The 18,731-nt window shown below is 52.8% G+C and overlaps 2 protein-coding genes across 4 annotated transcripts; one reads left to right on the top strand and one right to left on the bottom strand.

Moving 5' to 3' along the window:
- Window positions 1-4,298: 4,298 nt before the first annotated feature.
- LOC105607861 (BICD family-like cargo adapter 1) lies at window positions 4,299-8,497 on the top strand. Its single transcript, XM_042240132.1, has 5 exons — window positions 4,299-4,325; window positions 7,350-7,445; window positions 7,750-7,844; window positions 8,075-8,195; window positions 8,281-8,497. The coding sequence occupies exons 1-5, from the start codon at window positions 4,299-4,301 to the stop codon at window positions 8,425-8,427; spliced, it is 486 nt and encodes a 161-aa protein (XP_042096066.1). The 3' UTR covers window positions 8,428-8,497.
- ABHD11 (abhydrolase domain containing 11) lies at window positions 8,447-10,881 on the bottom strand. Of its 3 annotated transcripts, none has more exons than XM_027961309.2 (6): window positions 10,724-10,881; window positions 10,412-10,604; window positions 9,567-9,740; window positions 9,249-9,419; window positions 8,965-9,146; window positions 8,447-8,736 (listed from the first exon to the last, which is right to left on the bottom strand). In XM_027961309.2, exons 1-6 carry the CDS (start codon window positions 10,837-10,839, stop codon window positions 8,604-8,606), a joined length of 969 nt encoding a protein of 322 aa, XP_027817110.2. In that variant the 5' UTR covers window positions 10,840-10,881; the 3' UTR covers window positions 8,447-8,603. The 3 variants fall into 3 exon arrangements, with proteins under 3 accessions (XP_027817110.2, XP_004021301.5, XP_027817111.2); XM_004021252.5 differs by having other exon boundaries at window positions 10,412-10,547; XM_027961310.2 differs by lacking the exon at window positions 9,567-9,740.
- Window positions 10,882-18,731: the final 7,850 nt, after the last annotated feature.

The raw sequence follows: 18,731 nt of genomic DNA, 5'->3' as shown, positions 1-18,731 counted from the left end.
ACCTGGAGCCGGTTGTCTGGCCCTGTGGGGGAGAGGACAGAAAGGGAGACACAGCTCCTGCCCTCACAGAGTCCTGGTATCATGCCAGGCATCCCTAATTGAGATGCATATTAAATGGTAGCGTGAAAAATTAATAAAGAATGAATGTGTGCCCTTTCCCTTAAACTACCTTTCTGATACAGGTCTTACCCTCATTCATTCATTCATCAAGCATTAGCTGGGAATGCATGTTCTAGGGCCACTGTTCTGCACTTAAAGTGCTCCTGGGTGGTGGGAGGGACATGATTTCAATGTGTGAGGGATTCAGGGTGGCTTCCCAGAGACAGTGAAGTTTGAGCTGGATGTTGAAGGAGTGGTGTGGAGCAGACAGTGGTGCAGGCTTTCTGGACAGAAGGAGTGTGCCCAGACACTGGGTGTGGGAGTGGGGAGCAACCAGAGAACCTCAGGAACCTTCTGTGATGCTCAGGCACAGGAGTAAGCATGGGTGGGAGATAAAGCTGGTGAGAGAGACCTTGAATGTTAAAATTCACCATGCAGACAATCAAAGGTCTAACTCTCACTCCCTTAATCAAAAAGTATTCATTGAGCATATAGCCCGTCGGCCGCCTCTGTCCCTGGGATTCTCCAGGCAAGAATACTGGAGTGGGTTGCCATGCCCTCCTCCAGGGGGTCTTCTCTAGCCAAGGATCAAACCTGTGTCTCTTAACATCTCCTGCATTGACAGGTAGATTCTTTACCACTAGCACCATCTGGGAAGCCCTGAGCAACTGACACTTTCACTGAGTGTCTACTATGTGCTGGTTATTCTAGATGTTGGACATGTGACAGACAAAAGTCCTTGTGCTCATGGGGTTCTGGGAGAGGAAAGAGATGATAAACAAATAACATATATAATGGTGATAATATGCTATGGAGAAGATAAAGTAGGACAGAAGGGTTAGGGTGCTGGCTTTGAGGGAGTGAGCCACATGAGTCTCTGGGGGAAGAGCATTCTGGCAGAGGAAGCCTCAGGTGCAATGACTAGGAGCAGGGAGTATGCCTGGCATATGAGAGAGACAGCAAGGAGGTGAGGATGCCCACAGCGTGGTAGGTGAGGAAGAGCTCCAAGGAGGTGGAGTCAGAGTAGATGGAGGGACCTTGGAAGGAACTATGTTCCTTGACTTTGCCTCTGAGAGGGATGGGAGCCCCCAGAGGGTTTTGAGCAGAGGACCTGATCCATCTTGGACATCAACAGGATTGCTCTGATTGCTGGGTGGAGAATGGACGGAAGAGGACGTAGGAGGAAGCAGGGATGCATTTAGGAAGTGATTGCTATTGTGTGTGTGGCTGGGACAAAGGGGATGGCAGTGGTGGTGATGAGAAGTGGTCACGTCCTGGAAACGTTTTCTTTTTATTTATTTAACTTTACTTGTTGGCTGCATCTCGTGGCTTGTGGGACTTCAGATCCCTGACCAGGAACGGAAACCAGGCTATGGTAGTGAAAGGGTTGAGTCCTAACCACTGGACCTCCAGGGAATTCCCCTGGATACTTTTTTTTTTTTTTTTTTTTTGCCTGCACCACGAAGCTTGTGGGATCTTAGTATTTATCCTGACTACAGCACTTATTGTACTGTGTGGATATAGTGTGTGTTAGATGTCTGTCCCTTCGTTGGATGGGGACACCTAAAGGAAAGGAGGGGCGCTAGTGGTAAAGAACCTCCCTGTCAATGCAGGAGATATGAGACTCGGGTTTGATCCCTGGGTTGGAAAGATCCCCTGGAGGAGGGGATGGCAACCCACTCCAGGATTCTTACCTGGAGAATCCCATGGACAGAGGAGCCTGGTCGGCTACAGTCCATGGGGTCACAAAGAGTGGGACACGACTGAGCAACTCAGCAGCACAAAGGAAGGAATTGGATGGTGCTCTTGTTGATTCCCCAGGGGTGGCATAGAAAGTGTGTTTGCAGAGTCAGCGATAAGCATTGGCACACGCGGATGAGCCGTATTCCTGTAAAGGAACACTGAGGGACAGGTTGGGCATCTGGAAGACCCCTAAGCCCAGGCACGGTTTGGGGTTTCCGTTTTAGGGGCTGGGAGGCTGCAGGTGGTGGTCCTTCTCCACCAGATAGCTGATATTGGCAACTGCTGCCACCTGCTGGGCAAAGCCGGTGTTGCCTCGGCCATGCCCTTGCCTTGGAGCACCTGTGTGCCCAGGTTGGGATGATGACAGTCATTACCTGTCCTCCAAACTGGTGGGAGAGACACCCTGACCATCACAAGACAATGATGGGGAAGTCTAGGGGCTGTGGGGTCAGGAGGAGGAATGGAAGGCAGCTTATATAGGATTTGGGAACAGAGCTGTCCTTGGGGCCAATTTGTGGGGGCTGCAGAGCAGGAAGGGGCAGCTGACCCAGGCTCCATGGCTGGGGGAAGTGTGTGTGTGTGTGTGTTTGTGTGGTCAGTGTTCTCCCATTGTGGCTTTCCTGCTGCTTTCTGGCAGGATTTCTCCTTTCTCCTCTCCTGGGTAGTCTGGCCCCGGCCCATTGTTGTACAAAGTGCTGGCCATTGTGTAAGCCTCACCCTTACTGTGACCCTATCAGGGATGCCCTCCTTAGTTTCAATTCACAGATAAGACGATGAGGCTCAGAGAGGTAAACACACAGCAGGCACTGAGGGTTAGGTGACATGGTTTCTAAGCCACCTAGCCCTTGCAACGGAGAAGGCAATGGCAACCCACTCCAGTACTCTTGCCTGGAAAATCCCATGGACAGAGGAGCCTGGTAGGCTGCAGTCCATGGGGTCGCTAAGAGTCGGACACGACTGAGCGACTCCACTTTCACTTTTCACTTTCATGCATTGGAGAAGGAAATGGCAACCCGCTCCAGTGTTCTTGCCTAGAGCATCCCAAGGACGGGGGAGCCTGGTGGGCTGCCACCTCTGGGGTCGCACAGAGTCGGACACAACTGAAGCGACTTAGCAGGAGCAGCAGTAGCCCTTGCAAACCCAAGCTGTTTTGACCACCAAGCCTGGCCCTGCCCAGCAGGCAGCTCTTCTTCTTCCAGGCTCCAGACTCCCAGCTCACCGTCAACCTGTAACCATCTTCCAGTTCAGTCTTGAGGCTTGGGCTCAGCCATGCTGGGGGTGCAGTGGAGGAGGGAGACTCAGCGAGCAGGCAGCTGGGGAAGGAGTCTCACTGCTCAGCACGTGATATTGGAGGTAGGGTGGGTGATGGATTTGACAATATGCTTGAATACATTGCCCTCCTTTTCCCAACGAGATATTTTTAAAAAAGGAATTTGGCCCACTATTCTAATTAAAACATCTAGGGATGCAGATGAAACATGCAACTCCCTGGTTATGATATTTAGTGAAAACATTTCATATTGAAAGTTATTTTTTTTTCAAATTGTAAGATTTTAAAGCACATATTTTTAAGAATCACTTTATTTCAAAGGCAATTCTTTTCCATGCTCACGGTTTGTGAAAGTTGATTCAAACCCTTCACTTGCATTTATGCTTCTCATTGGCATCTGCCACGCGCCATACCTAGTCCCTCGTTTGACTTCCCCCATAGTTTTCTCGAATGTGTCATCTTCACTTGTGTTTGGAAATACAGACCTTTTGAATCCATAAATGATGCTGTTGCTGGAAAAATTATTCCAAGTCATGAGAATGGCTATTTTTCATCTAAGTGGTGGGTTAATATTTGCAGTCTCCCTAGCGTAGCACAGAATTACATAAACTAGCAGTCTCCTGGTCTTTTCTTATTCTGCTTCTCTTTCTTCACAGAACTTCTTACCATCTGGTGTATTTTTCTGTTTATTGTCTGTCTCCCTTCCCTAGAACGTGAGCTCAGGAGGCCAGGGGACTTTGTCTTCCTGCTTTCCATCACCTGGAAATATGCCTGAAGCAATAGTAGGTGCTCAGTAAATACCTGTGGAATGAATGAATGTAAGGCTCTTAGAGGGACTTCCCTGGTGGTCCAGTGGTTAGGTCTTGTCTTCCAGTGCAGGGGTTGTGGGTTTTATCCCTGATTAGGGAACTAAGATCCCACATATAGTGAAGCACCATCCACCCAGGAAAAAAAAATCTCTTACAAATGTCTGCTAGCCCAGTGGCAGCCAGGGCCACATATGCAGATAGGATTGGAGTCTGGTGAGAAGGCAGCCCTGCTGGACCCTAACCCCTTGTAAGGAGGGCATTTAAGTCAGGGGCAGCCTGTTGTCTCAGGGGATTAGCCACATACATTGAAAAAATTACAAGACTATATTGAAGACAACTGGGGAAAAGGGAGTAATCTGGAAAGGGGGAAAGCTACGATGAACCCAGTGCCACTGGACTGGAAGGTAATGTCTGAATGACAACTGTCTTTCAATACATGGAAGTTGTATTCGTTTGGGTTTTCAGAGAACCAAAACCAGCAGGATAAATATAGAGAAAGAGATTTTATTATGAGGCATTGACTCACGCCATTATGGAGGCTGAGAAGTCTCACAGTCTGCTGTCTGCAAGCTGAAGACTTGGAAAGCGGGCTGGAGCTCCAGACTGAGAAAAAAGGCCTGACAAGGGGCAGTGCCCTGGTGGGGCAAGTGCCAGTCCAAGGGCAGGAAAAGACCAAGATCTCAGCTCAACAGGCTGGAAGAGAAAATTCAGACTTCCCTCTGGCTTTTTGTTCTATTCAGGCCCTCAATGGATTGGATGATTCCTGTCCATCTTGGGGAGGGCCACCCATTTTATTCAGGCCACCAAGTCAAATGCTAATCTCTTCTGGAAACACCCTCACAGACACACCCGGAAGTAATGTTTAACCAGATAACTGGGCATCCAGTGACTCAGTCCTAAGTTGACATACAAAATTAAGTCTCACACAGATGAAGGAATAGACAGAGGTATAAATGTGTCTGTTTACGCGTATATAGAGAATGTGTATCTGCTGAGTGGGCCTGGCAGGAGACGTGACCTTAACTGCATTGAGCACAACTAACACCCACACCTTGGTTTCTAAATATTATTCACCACCAAAAATAAATAGGTATTCTTGCCCAAATGGAGAATTCTAGGGCTGGGGGCAGGGAAAAACAAGGTGAGCCTGGAATATCTTTTTGAGCCAGAAAGAATGGAAGGTTCCAAAGAAGGAAGCGACACATTAAAATGAAGAGGTCAGTAAGGGGCACCCATTGACCAGCTCTGGGACAATCTGAGCATCAAAATAAAGGTAGGAATGTGTTATAACCTACTGAATAAAATAGAATATCACAAGTCCACCTGACATAAGTAAAATGAATAAATAGGGGTGAAGAAAAAGTTCTCCTTTATAATAGAAGGCCAACTAATAAATGCAGAGGAAATGATAAAGTTGGAAAACACCATTTGCAAGCCACTGTATAATTCAGACAAGATACATCAATGGATGCTGAAACCTATGGTCTTAAAATATCTCGTTTTCTCAATACTGACTAATTATGATCAAGTGATCAACATTACCAGCACCACCAGTCATGGTTCCAAATGATACTGGATGTAAGAACACAGCATTGGGAATTCCCTGGTGGTCCAGTGGTTAGGACTTGGCAGATTGGCGATTTTACTGCCATGGCTTGGGTCCAATCCCTGTTCGGGGAACTAAGATCCCAAAGGCTCCGCGGTGCAGCAAAACAAAACAAAACAAAACCCCACAGCATCTTTTTTGGTGATATTTCTGCCCAAAATGTGTAACAGTTGTTTAATCGTGCAGGAGGAATGAACAAACCCATATCGAAGGACAGGCCAGTCTGCAAAAAAACTTCCCTGTAATCTTCAAACATGCCAAGGTCAAAATTCAAAGAAAGGCTGCAAAGTTGTTCTAGATTGAGGGAGGCCAGAGAGATGTGATAACTGGGAGCAATGTTTTACATTACATTAGATTTTTTTTTTTTTTTTACCCTAAAAGGAATTTTTTTTGGTGGGGGGGACATTACAGTTTAAAATTGTTTCAAAGTAAAAAGTTAAAATAAATGTCATGAATGTTAGCCTGGCACGAATGTTAGCCCTTCTGGCTGACTCCGGCTGGCCTTCGGGACTCATTTTCAGACAAGCTCCTGTGGAACCCCCATGACTGGATGTGAGGGCCCTCTGTGCTCCCCCTGTCCCTGGGCTCCCTGACACCCTTCTCTGATTATACCCAGAGTTCCGAGAGCAGGGGTCCTGCCTGGATCATGACAGAGTAGCCTCCTTTGGAAACACACTGAATGCAAACTTCCACAAAAGGGGTGTTTAGGGGTACACCTCAGTTCTACCTCTTCACTTGGGGTCAAAGAAACTGGGATGTCTGGCTGTTGGAGGTGCACCTGGCTGACTGGAACCCATGGACCATCAGCAGTCGTGTCTGCAGGGAGCTTCCTGGGGGGGATCTTGGAAGGATATACTGTTTAGAGCAGGACTGAGGGTCTAATGCCCAAGATGGAGCTGTGCTGCAGAGGTCTCTCAAAGGGGAAGCCCTTTTATATCTTTGATGTCACCTGGGCACTCAGTGATTGCATCTAGGGAGGTGTGGGATACCGAGATTCTGAGACCCCCATCCCCACCCACACTCCAGGATCAGAATGTGGGGAGTGTTGGGGGGATAATGAGCAATAATGTGGGAATACTGGAGGATATTGCTAGGGAGGATGGATGTTCAAGATGTTAGGAGAATTTTTTGCTTTATTTTTTTTTGCTGTGCAACTTGTGGGATTTTGGTTCTCTGACAAGAGATTGAACCTAAGCCCTTGGCAGTGAGAGCATGGAGTCCTAACCACTAGACTGCCTGGGAATCCCCAAATGGGAACAGTTTTTGCTATTAGGAGAAATGTGCTGGGAACGGTTACACCTATTTCCCTTCTGGTTACGGTGATACGGGTGATGCCGTTCATTCAGGGTTCCAAGATGCCAGCTCTTCAGAATAGGGGGGTGGGGCACCAGTCTCAGCACTGGAGCCAGCTGGGCTCTGCCACTCATCTGGCTTCCCAGGTGGCTCAGTGGTGAAGAATCTGTCTGTCATTGCAGGAGCTGCAGGAGACGTGAGTTTGATCCCCGGGTCAGGAAGATCCCCTGGAGGAGGAAATGGCAAGCCACTCCAGTATTCGTGCCTGGAGAATCCCACGGACAGAGGAGCCTGCGTGCTGCAGTCCAGAGGGGCACAGAGTCTGACAGGACTTAGTCACTGAACACAGGCGCTCACGCTCCTTTCTCATCTCCTGACGTGAGTGGAGCGCCCCCTTGCGGTGCAGGGCATGGATGACTGGGCAAGGAAGGGGCTGAGAAAGCTGGGTCTGGCCAGAGGGTTCCAGGAGGGGAGACAAGGGCATGGCCAGCGGGCTGGGGGTGGGGCCTGACAGGGAGTGCCTGGACAGGAAGGAAGGGCAAAGGGCCATGTCCTCCGCCTGCTCCACCCCGCTGACAAGAGTCCCAGTCGCCAGGCCACCCTCTCAGTCTGGGGCCCTAGAGGGGTAAGTTGTCCTTCTGAAGCCACTTCGTCCCTTTCCTGGGGATCGGGTAAGAATGCCTTTCCTCCCTGGGGGTCCAAACACCTTGCCCCCTCTGCTCCCTGTAAGGTGGGAAGGGGGCCACACCTACTATCCCCTCAGCAGGAAGCAGAGGCTGGGGCACTGGTGGGCAGGTGCAGAGTGTCTCAGACCCTTCCCCTCCTGACACTGGTATCAGGATCAAGGTCAGGATGGAAGGGCCAAATGGGGCACCTCATCCAGGCAAGACCCAGAAACCCCTGCTCCCTCCTCTGTCACCCGACTGCAGAGCCCGGAATCCCAAGCGGCTGGAGCACTGGGGGACACCCAGACAGAGCCTTCGCTGGACCAGGTCCTCCGGGAGCGAGATGACGCTATCGCCAAGTGAGAGGCAGCTGCTTGCGGGGGTTGGGAGGGTGGTGGATGGCTCCCCATTGAGGCTCTGTCCTGCCAGGAGGAAGCAGGGAAGTCGGGCATTCCTGGGAGGAAAGCTGCATAGATACTTGTAGGAATACTGTCTCAAGGCAGGGGGCTGTGGCCACACTGGTCCACCCCCAGGGCCCAGAATCACGTCTGCAGGGCCTGAGCCTCAGGCTGCTCTCTGCCCCGCTCAGGAAGCGGGCCGTGGAGGCTGAGCTGGACACGTGCAGAGCCAAGCTGCGTGCTGTGGAGGCCCAGCTGCTGGAAGTTCTGGAGGAGAAGCTGAGACTGAGGCAGGAGGTGGAGGCCTGGGAGGTAAGGTGGGCTTGCCAGCCGGGCCTGGGAGGCAGGGCCAGACAAGCACAAGCCTGGCCCCTGACCCTGCTCTCCTGGCCCCCAGGAGGACATGCAACGGCTGGTGAGGCAGCAGGTTGAGAGTCAGCTGCAGAGAGAGTCCCGGGATGCTCCGGGAGCCCCCGTGGACCCTGGAACTGTCAGGACCCACTGGATCCGATTCCCCCTGAGTCGGTGGGGACGCTGGCGGTGAGAAAGCTCAGCCCAAGACCTTGGGAGGAGTGTCTTTATTCATTAAAGTTTGAGGTCTGACCCCTTCTGCACCCACGTGCCCTTGGAGTGCCCACCTGAGTGCTTCTGTACAGAAACAAGGAGCAGCACGCAGAGCCTTGACGCCTGGGGTTTCACGTCCCCTCTGGCCAGCAACCCTTAGGCCAGGAAGCCTTGGACTGCCGCCATGAAGTCCTGCGGGCGGTCGCTGTGGACCCAGTGGCTAGCGTTCGGCACGGTCTGCATCTGGGCCCGAGGGAACAGCCGCCTAATCTCAGGGTAGTGGCTGAGACTGAACACCAGAGAGAAGGCAGCCGAGAAGGGATGACAGGAGGAAAGTGGAGAGAGAAGGAGGGACACAGAGGCCAAGCGGGGAGAGAGGGAGAGCCACGTGAGTCTGTGTGCCCAGTGGTGTTTCTGGTTTTCAGGCACCCCTTACTCACACCCCAGCCCTCCCCAAGGCAGGTTGAGGGGCTGGGTGAGTCGGGTATGCCCGTCTCTACCACCCAGCCTGACTTACGGCAGGAACTGAGAGTTTCCACCCCGGAGGAAGAGGGTTGGCCCAGAGTAGGTTTCTTGTCGTGCGGGGAAGTCCAAGATCTTGTCCAAGTGCTGGGCTAAGGCATCCAAGTTCAGCCTCCACACAAAGCGCCCATCCACCTCCACCAGGTTGGTGAGCAGGAACTGCCGCATGCTTGCGCTCTGTGGGGGTCCCGCAGTTGCGGGGTGGGGGGCTCTGTGTGAGGCCTGGGGCTGCCACTCTTCCTCTGCCCACAACACCACGCAGGGGCTTGCGTGCATTACCTGGATAACAGAGCGGAGCCTTTCGTCGGCCAGTTTTCTGGCGCTGGAAAGGGACGCCTCATTCGCCATGTCCACGGCCCTCATGGCTGCGACATAGTTTGGGAAGTTCGAGCTGGACGTGGTCTCCACTGGGCTGATGTCCACGGCAATCAGGCGCTCCACCAGCTCCGGCTGCAGGAGAGAAGCAGACTGGGCACCTTAGGGCAGGTTCCTGGATCTGGAACTCAGCCATCCAAGGCTCGCTGGAGTTCCAGGCTGCCTGCTGGGCCCTCAGGGTTGACAACAGATAGGAGGAAGCCCTGGAGAGGGACAGCTCACCCTCTGAAGTGCCAGCAGCATGGCGGTCCTGCCTCCCATGCTGTGGCCAATGAGAACACAGGGCACCAGGCCCAGCTGGGGCAGTAGGTCTTGCAGATCCTTGCTCATGGCCTCGTAGCTCATGTCTGGGCTGTGGGGGCTCTCACCATGGTTCCGAGCATCCACTGTCAGCACCTGGGAAAGTGGGAGGTGGGGGGCAGCGCTGGCACCCACAGTCAGGGCAGAGCCAAAAGCCTGGAAGATCTGCAGGCTGAGGGAGGTGGAGAGCCTGGGGTATGGGAGATCCAGAAGGGGGAAAGGGCCCAGATGCTGCGAAGACCCCCGTTCTCAGACCTTGGAGGCCCAGATGAAGAACCAGAGCCACTGTGCCAGAAGGCCCAAGGTGTGTGACCATGTCTCCAGACATTTGGCCTAGCTGGCTGGCAGCTACAGAGAAAGCAGACAGCAAGAACTGGCAACAGCTGGAGCACAGCAGGGCGGGCGGCTGCAGGAGGTGGAAAGCCCCTGTCATCCCTGGTGAACAAGCAGGGTCTGGCCCCCTTAGTGGGCAGGATGTTGGTGCCTAGGTATCTGAGAGCAGAGGCTAAGTCAGGGTGGCGCACACAGATGGAGATCTATATTACGAATGAAGGACTGGGTGGGTGAAAGCACCAGGGAATGAATGGGGTTCGTCGTGGGCCTGGGTCCTCCATCCTCAGAAGGTCAATCTCTTTGATTTCTTATCAGAGAGACCCGCCTCTCCCAAGCGTTAGGGACAGAGAAGCTGGCCACACCTCGGCCTCCTCGAGGGCCCCGCCCACCCAGACCCCACCTCCCTCAGGGCCCCGCCGACTCCAGAAGCTCACCCTCCGGCCTGTCTGCTGAGCCAGGGCCTTGGCGATGGAGTTGAAGTTGGCTTTGCTGCCGAAGAGCCCATGCAGAAAGACAAGGGGCGGGCTAGCTGCCTCGCCGTCCAGAAGCTTGTAGGAAAGCGGCACCGGTCTGACGGGAGGATCGAGGGTGGGGCAAGGGTCTGAGCCGGCAGGGGAAGTGAGCGGCCTGGGAGAGGGAGGGCCCAAGCGGAGGAAACGGAGCCAACTGGGACAAACTGGGAGGGTAGGGGGAGGCGAGGGGGGGAGGAGCGAGGGACGGCCTCCCAGGGGACGCCCTTGACTGACCTCGGCTCGGTGCCGCCTTGACTGCTGCTGGGTGCGATAGGCAGTCTGGAGAAGCTGGAACTGGAGGGGCCGATCCCCCTATAGGGGAGCGTCCAAGCGCGCGTCCAGCGGAGCATCTCCAGGATCTGCTACCCGGCGCGCACCTCGTGCTGCCCCCTAGGCTCCGCCTCGCTCAGGGCCCCGCCCAATTCCGGCCGGAGCTCCGGCTTCTCCCCGCCCCCTAGCACAGAGCGCCCCGCCTTCGCTCACGTCTCCTCACGTAATCCCGGAAACCGGTCTCTCTTCTAGGCTCCGCCCCTTGCGTCCGTACGTAACCCTGCGGCTGCCACGCCCACAGGCGAGATTCCCCGCCCCTGGCCACGCTCCGGGCGGAGCCATCCAACACTCTGACCCTACCCGGCTAAGCTCCCACCGGCTCCTCCCAAGTGGAGAACCTCTGCCGAGAATTGGAGCTTTCGTTTCGGAGTCTGGTCTCGGTCGCTCAGGATGTAGTCACGGGTTTGGGCTTGAACTCTGGCCACGGGGCAGATCCTTGGCAAGCCGCTGAAGTCCCTGCCTGGCCCATCTGCGGCCTGCTCCTCTGCCCTCTAGCGCCGCCTTGGGTAGGTGCGGTGTTTTCTGTGCGGCGGGGGGCGGCAGGAGTGGCTCCCCTCACCGAGACGCCAGCTTGGAGGCGCCGTGCTCCACTGCCGCGGGCCCAGGCAGGCCAGAAGGAGCAGAACACCCCTCACTAATCTTGAAGTCGACTCTAGAAGGAGCTTGGAGAGACTCTAGAGGTCGTCTCCAACCTGCCAACCTGCCTGCCTCCCCGCCCTTTACAGATGGGGAAACCGAGGCAAATAACTTTCACAAGCTGTGGAACCGGACTCTCCGGTCTGCGAGTCAAGGTGGGAGGCCAGTTGTTTGTACTAGAGAGGGTATTTGCTTAGTGCACTGAGCTGTATTGGGTTCAGCTGTGCTCACCACGCCCCCCATTTATCAGCAGAGAAATATTAAATATTAAAAATAATCCTCCCATCCGCTCAGCACATCGTGCAGGGATGTCATCCCGTTTTTGGAACCCTGACGGGCTGCCATGTTCTCTTCCTTGTCTGGGCTAATGGTGGCAGTGGCGACGTCTCAAGTCTCAGCTGGCTTCCGCAGCAGTCGAGCCTTCAGCAGTTACAAGAGTAGCTGCTCTTTCTAAGGCATTCTGCTCAGAAACCATCAGGGGAGGGACTTCCTTGGTGGTCCAGTGGCTAAGGTTCCGTGCTCCCGATGCAGGGGCCTGGGTTTGGCACCTGGTCAGGGAACTAGATCCCACATGCTGCAACAAAGATTCTGCATGGGCTTCCCTAGTGGCTCAGTGGTGGAGAATCTCTGCCTGCAATGCAGGAGATGCCGGTCTTATCCTTGGTCTGGGAAGATCCCACATTTTACTGAGTAACTGGTCCCCTGCGCTGTAACTATTGAGCCTGTGTCCTAGAGCCCAGGAGCTGCAACACAAGAAGCCACCACAATGAGAGGCCCTTGAGCTGCCACAAAGTGTAGCCCCTGCTCGCCGCAACTAGAGAAAAGCTCACGCAGCAACGAAGACCCAGCACAGCCGAAAACAAGCAAATGAAATTATATATATATATGATCCTGCATGCTACAACTAAGACCAAAGACAGCCAAATAAATAAATAGCTTATCTGTTTAAAAACAAACAAACATCAAGGGGAATTCCCTGGTGGTCCAGTGGTTAGGACTCTGCGTTCTCACTGCTGAGGATCCTGAGTCAATTTCTGTTGAGGAACTAAGCGCCTATAAGGCACGTGGTGCAGACCAACCAGGCACCCCCAAAGACTACACTACACACCTCCTTTCAGGTCCTTACCCTGAAGGAGGGAACAGACAGAACAGGCTTCATCTTGAAAGCAGGACTCCATCTTGGGCCGGACTGTGGACTTTAAGCTCTATGCCCAGTATCTATAGAAACGACATACCAACTGGAAAACCAGGGGCCCCCCGCAGGATGGAAGAACCCCAGGGCTCATACCTAGACTCTCCATTGCCTAAAAGAATACCCTAATTATCTGTGTAACCAAATAGAATCATAAATTTAATTATGCTTATTGGTATATGACCACAGGTCTATTGGTAAGTGTCCACTGTTAACTACCTAGGCTTAAGGCATATGAATCACGGGTTAGCTTTGTATCTTTCTCTTCCTTTGTTCAGACTAGTTTCAGGGAATTTGGGGAGGTGGGTTTGGGCATGCACACTTAGGGTATATAAGGTTTTCACAAAAACTGGTTGGGATCCTTGATTAAGAGATGACTCTACCTTGGGCCCGCCGGTGTAATAAGCTGCACTCCGCTATCTGCATTGTCCTGAGTGAGCTTGTTTCCCGGAACATGTGGCTAAAACAACCCCTACTACTTCCCACTGGGATGCTGTGTTGTTTTTCAGTCGCTCAGTCGTGTCTGACTCTTTGCGACCCTGTGGACTGCAGCACACCGGGCTTCTCTGTCCTTCACTGTCTCCCGGAACTTGCTCAAACTCATGTCCATTGGGTCGGTGATGCCATCCAACCACCTCGTCCTCTGTCATCCCCTTCTCCCACTTTCAGTGCTGTGCCACCATCCAAATAGCCAGTTGGCCATCCTACATATCTTTTAAGGTCCAGGATAACTGCCACCTCTTTCTCAAACCTCTCCAGATTTCCCCAGTTGAAACTAATCTCTTCCACCCCATGTTCTCAAAGCATTTGTCAAGAGTCTGGCCTTCTATTTGTCTACCATAGGCTGGGGGTTCCTGGAAGCCCCAGGTTATGTTTTGTTCATCTGGTGCAAAGAGCAATAGTAATTTTACTTAATGATCATGGAGAGAGTCAGTTACACTAGCTGAGGCTTAGGTGTCAGTTCAGCTGGTGGCTAGGTCACCCCTTCCAGGACATGGTACCTGGGTCAGCCAGGGTTACACTGGCTTCTCCCCACCTCCTTAGGACAAGCCTGTTGGAGTCAGTACAGTTTCAAGCATCCTAATTACATGGCCTCATCAATGCCTTGCCTAATAAAGTGGCCCCCATCTTGAGCCAGCTGGTGACAGGCAGGTGTTTTGTTCTAATCTGAGGAGGGCTCTGAGGTCACTGGGGACTCTAAACACACCAGGTGGTGTAATCATTTGTTGCCAGCATAGTCATTAGGGGAGTGAGGAGAACATCTGCGCCCTAGAGAGGGGGTTGGCCTAAGGTCTGGGAGGGGTCCTTGGAGGAGAACAGGAAGGATGTTTTTCTAGAATTGGTGGGTAAATGGGAAGGGGGTTGACGTCATGTTGGTGATTCAGAAGCGTAACATTTCAAAGGTGGTTTCAAGTGAGTCTCCACCCCACCCCAGCCTGCTGTCTAACTGGGTAATCTGAACCTGGCCCTCAGCCCTTGACCATCTGCCTCCGGGCAGGGCCCTGGGCCCTGGGTCTAGGGGCAGAAGCACTCTTGAGATGTTTCTGAGTCTTCGGCCCCAGCTGTATCACGTGGCCTGGCTGTCTGGCAAGCAGAAAAACCAGTTGGCTTGAGGTTTTCACTTGAACACTCCAGAAAAAGAGGAGAGGGGTGTTGGCTACCTTGGAGGGACTCTGCTGATGGGGTGTTGGGGAGGGGTCCACCTGAGGGCTGCCCACCCCTCCCTCCCAGCATGTCGGGAATGGGCCAGTGGACTAGCTGGTGGTTGGTGAGGGTCTCCCTCTTGGGGAAATGGCAAGCCCCTGATATACTGAGGCTGATGTAAGGGAAGAAGCGGGGTACAGAACGAGGATGCTCTGTGTCTGCGATGGCTCTCCACTTCTGCATCTCTGTTCCCAGTGGTCCAACCTCCCTGGGAAGGGAGAGGGTGTTAGCATCCTCATTTTACTGCTGAGAGAACGGAGACGCGGGTGGGTGAAGTGACCCAGCTGCAGTCACGCAGCCCCCGCGTGGCCCAGCCTGAAGTCCTTCCCGGGCTGTGTGACTCGCAGTCAGTTCTCCGGGTATTTCGTCACCACCCATCTGGCTGGGGACAGAGAGCCAAGGGGGTGGGGCCTGCAGCGGCAGGGACACTGAGGTGTTGAATGGGTTAAGACAGGGAGGCAGCGGGTGTCCCTTAACCACACCTGGCCCAGTATCGGTCACGTGGCCGGGGTTTCACCTGCCCCGCTGAGCAGGGACAATCAAGCTGCTTGTTTTGCGATTGATCGCCATGGTGACAGGAGTGCTCCTGGGGAGGTCACCGGGGCAAATTCCTGCCCCCCCCACAACTGCCCCATAGGGTAGGGGTGTCAGTCAGTCAGGCTGGGGTCGCTGAGGCTCCTGAGAGACCCCTTACGGTTTCCCCTGGGTCTGTCCCTGTGGGTGCCCCCGCTCACCCTGTGACACCCATCCTGCCTCTTCCCACAACACTCCTCATCCTCAACCCAGCTTCTCTCTTCCTGGATTTTGAGCCCGAGGGTATTAAACTGCCAAGACTTTGTCTGGTTTAATCCACCCAGGAGCAGTAGTAATCCCCTGTGCCTCCGCCCCACCACACACACACACTCAGGAAACACTTTGAGAACATTTGCTCCTGCGTGCTTTCATTCAACAATCAACAGATATTCCTGGAGCCTCACGCCTTTATAGACACGGGCACTGTTCTAGAGACGGGGGAGGGTGTTTCCTCAGTGGCTCAGGCAGTCAAAAAAGATCTGCCTGCAATGCAGGAGAACCGAGTTCGATCCCTGGGTTGCAAAGATCCCCTGGAGAAGGGCATGGCAACCCACTCCAGTATTCTGGCCTGGAGAATTCCATGGACAGAGGAGCCTGGCGGGTTACAGTCCGTGGGGTCACAAAGAGCTGGACACGACTGAGCATCTAACACCTTTCTGAAGACAGCCAGTGAACTGAACAACAGACTGAGCAACCACACCACAGTGGATGTGTGTTAGTGAGAGCTTCCCTAGTGGCTCAGTGATAAAGAACCCACCTGCAATGCAGGAGACCCGGGTTCAATCCCAGGGTCGGGAAGATCCCCTGGAGAAGGAAATGGCAACCCACTCCAGTATTCTGGCCTGGGAAATCCTGTGGACAGAGGAGCCTGGCTGACTACAGTCCATGGGATCACAGAGTTGGACAGGACTGAGTGACTGACACACACGCCTGGTTTGTTATTTCTTTTCTTTGGAGCAGACGGCAGGGAGGCTCCTGGGGACCCATGTAGAGGAAAGAGACTGCATGTTATCCTCTAGTCCTGCTGTCCGGAACACCTCTGGGACACTTTCTGCCACCTCCAGGCCTGACCTGTAATTCCTCCCCTCTGAGCTTCCCGCCGGGCCCCAGCTCCCGCTGTCACTCACTGGCTCCTTGCTCTAGAAGCCCCGGCAGGCCCTGCTAACTCTTGTCAAAATTTTCCCTACCTCACGTGCAGTCACTGTACTCCCAATAACAGCCTCGTCACACACACACGGATTCTTAAAGTAGGTGGAGTGAGGACACCTCCTCTTTTGAGGGTGGAGGAGTCTGTTTTGAAATCCAGCAGCCTACACTCCCCTACACTCCCCTGGAGAAACAGCAGCCAGCATAACGCACACAAGCCTCCTCTGCTTGCATTTTGGAGCTTTCATTTCATTGTGGAGCCTTTTGTGCCAGCCACTGGAGATGCAGGGGAGAGCTCAGATCCACTGACACCCCTGACAGTGGGGAAGTCATGAACGGATGTGTGATCACACGCCCAGTAAATATGCAAAGGAGAGGGAGCGCATCAACCCGAAGAATGTGACTGGCCCTGCAGAAGTAACGCTTGGATGGAGATAAGAAGGAGTGGGACTCAGTCAGGACTGCTCAAAGGACTCAGTAACCTCAGTGAAGAGGTTACAGTGGAGGAGGATGTTCCAGAAGTGGGGACTCCATGTGCAATGGCAAAGACATCCTGTTTCTCAAGATTGAATCAGGACTCATTCTTGATGCCTCCTTCCTTACCTCCTCCACCCCGAAGCAATCCCTCACCTACTTCTGCTGATTTTTATCTCCCAGATATCTCTGAGATCCATTGGCTTCTGTCCATCTCCAGGGCCCCATCACTCCCGTCCATCATTGTCACCTTCTCACTGGACTTGTCCATTCCAGTCTCCATAGTCATTTCCCTACACAGTAGCAAGCTTGATCTTTCCAAACACTTATTTCTATGTTAATCCAGTTTTTTCCCTCCCGATTTTTTTGTGCTCTGGGTTCTGTGTTCAATGCTCCTGGGGATACATGTAGCAAACATTGTTCAGTTGCCCAATGGTGTCTGACTCTTTGTGACCCCATGAACCGCAGCATACAAGGCTTCACCATCTCCTGGAATTTGCTCAGACTTCTGTGCATTGAGTCAGTGATACCATCCAACCATCTCATCCTCTGTTGCCCCCTTCTCCTCCTGCTTTCAATCTTTCCCAGCATCAGGATCTCGAAAGAATAGAAAAGCTGGTCTCTGTGTTTCAAAACCTGAAGTCCAGAGGGGAAGAAGATGCCTCAGTAGGGTTAAGTGTCTTGGCTAAGAATGCCAAGGGGGGTCTGCCACTTACCTCTTGGCAGGGTCCCCAGAAAGAAGTGGCTCTGGGGTTTACTAGGCAGGCAAGACCATAGGCAGCTTGCAAAATCATTCTCAGCTCTGACCCCAAAGCAGACACAGTGCAAACCACAGGACCAAAAAGGTCCAGGGGACAAGGTGGTGATGTTTTAGCAGGGATCACTGTTGCCTGAGGGCTGGATACTGTCCACCCTGGCCCCCTCCCAGCCTCCTCCCACATCTACCCGCTTCTCCACATGTGTGTGCTTGCTAAGCAGCTTCAGTCATGGCCAACTTTTTGTGATCCCATGAACTATAGCCAGCCAGGCTCCTCCATCCATGGGATTCTTCAGGCAAGAATACTGCAGTGGGTAGGCATGCCCTCCGCCAGGGGATCTTCCCAACCGAGGGACTGAAACTGCATCTCTATGTCTCCTGCATTGGCAGGCAGGTTCTTTACCACTACCGCCACCTGGGAAGCTCCCCCTCCCCGTCCACCATACCCCCAGCAAATCTGACCTTGCTGAATATCCTGGAATTGTAGCCCAGCCTCAGAAAGACTGAAGTTCAGCCTCTTTCTAACTGCCTCAGCAGAATGGAGCATCAAGGAAATGTTATTGCATGGCTCAGTTTATGGACTGACTTTCATAATTGCCACAACGCCATATACACAGACTTCCTTTATGAATCAACAATCCAATAATTCATTCCACAAATATTTACCAAGCACCTGCAGTTACCAAATATGAATTTTAGAGCCAGGGATGTGGCAATTACGTGGCCCTCTTCCTCAAGGAACACAAAAAGGCAACCCCCACTGCTAACCTATCTACTCTCAAGTGGGGAAGACAGGCCATCAACAAAGAAATAAGCAAATAAATATGTAAGTACAAATTAAGTTCAGCTGTGCTGTGCTCAGTAGTAACAGGGGTAGAGGATTTTAAGTAGGATGATAAGGAAAGTTCTCAGGTAAGATCAAGTTTGGAGTTTAAGAAGAAGGCAGTCATACAAACATCAGGGAAAAGTGTTTTAGGCAGTGGGAATTGTATGTGCAAAGGCCCTGAGGTGCACAAGACTGTATCTTGTTAGAAGAACAGAGAAGAAGGCAGAGGAAGCTCAGGCAGAGAAAATAAGAGGAGAAAGGCATATATAGGAGGTAGGCTATGGTGGGTCCATGTACGGGTCCATTATTAAAGAGAAATGAGAGCCAGTAATGGTTTAAGTAGGCGTCCCTGGTGGCTCAGAAGTAGTACCATTCTGGTATTCCCATGGACAGAGAAGCCTGGCAGGCTACAGTCCATGGGGGACACAAAAGAGATGGACACAACTCAGCCACTAAACAGCAACAAGGGTTTAAGCAGGGAGAGACATATTTTCCATTTTCTTTTATTTCACTTGTATTCTAAGACTGTGCCCTGCAGCATGCGGGATCTTAGTTCTCCAGCCAAGGATGGAACCTGTGCCCCCTGCATTAGGAGCACAGAGTC

Source organism: Ovis aries, chromosome 24 (assembly GCF_016772045.2).
Source record: "Ovis aries strain OAR_USU_Benz2616 breed Rambouillet chromosome 24, ARS-UI_Ramb_v3.0, whole genome shotgun sequence".
Taxonomy (NCBI): domain Eukaryota; kingdom Metazoa; phylum Chordata; class Mammalia; order Artiodactyla; family Bovidae; genus Ovis; species Ovis aries.
The sequence above is the reverse complement of the archived record's forward strand: the minus strand, read 5'-3'. Positions and strand labels throughout refer to the sequence as shown.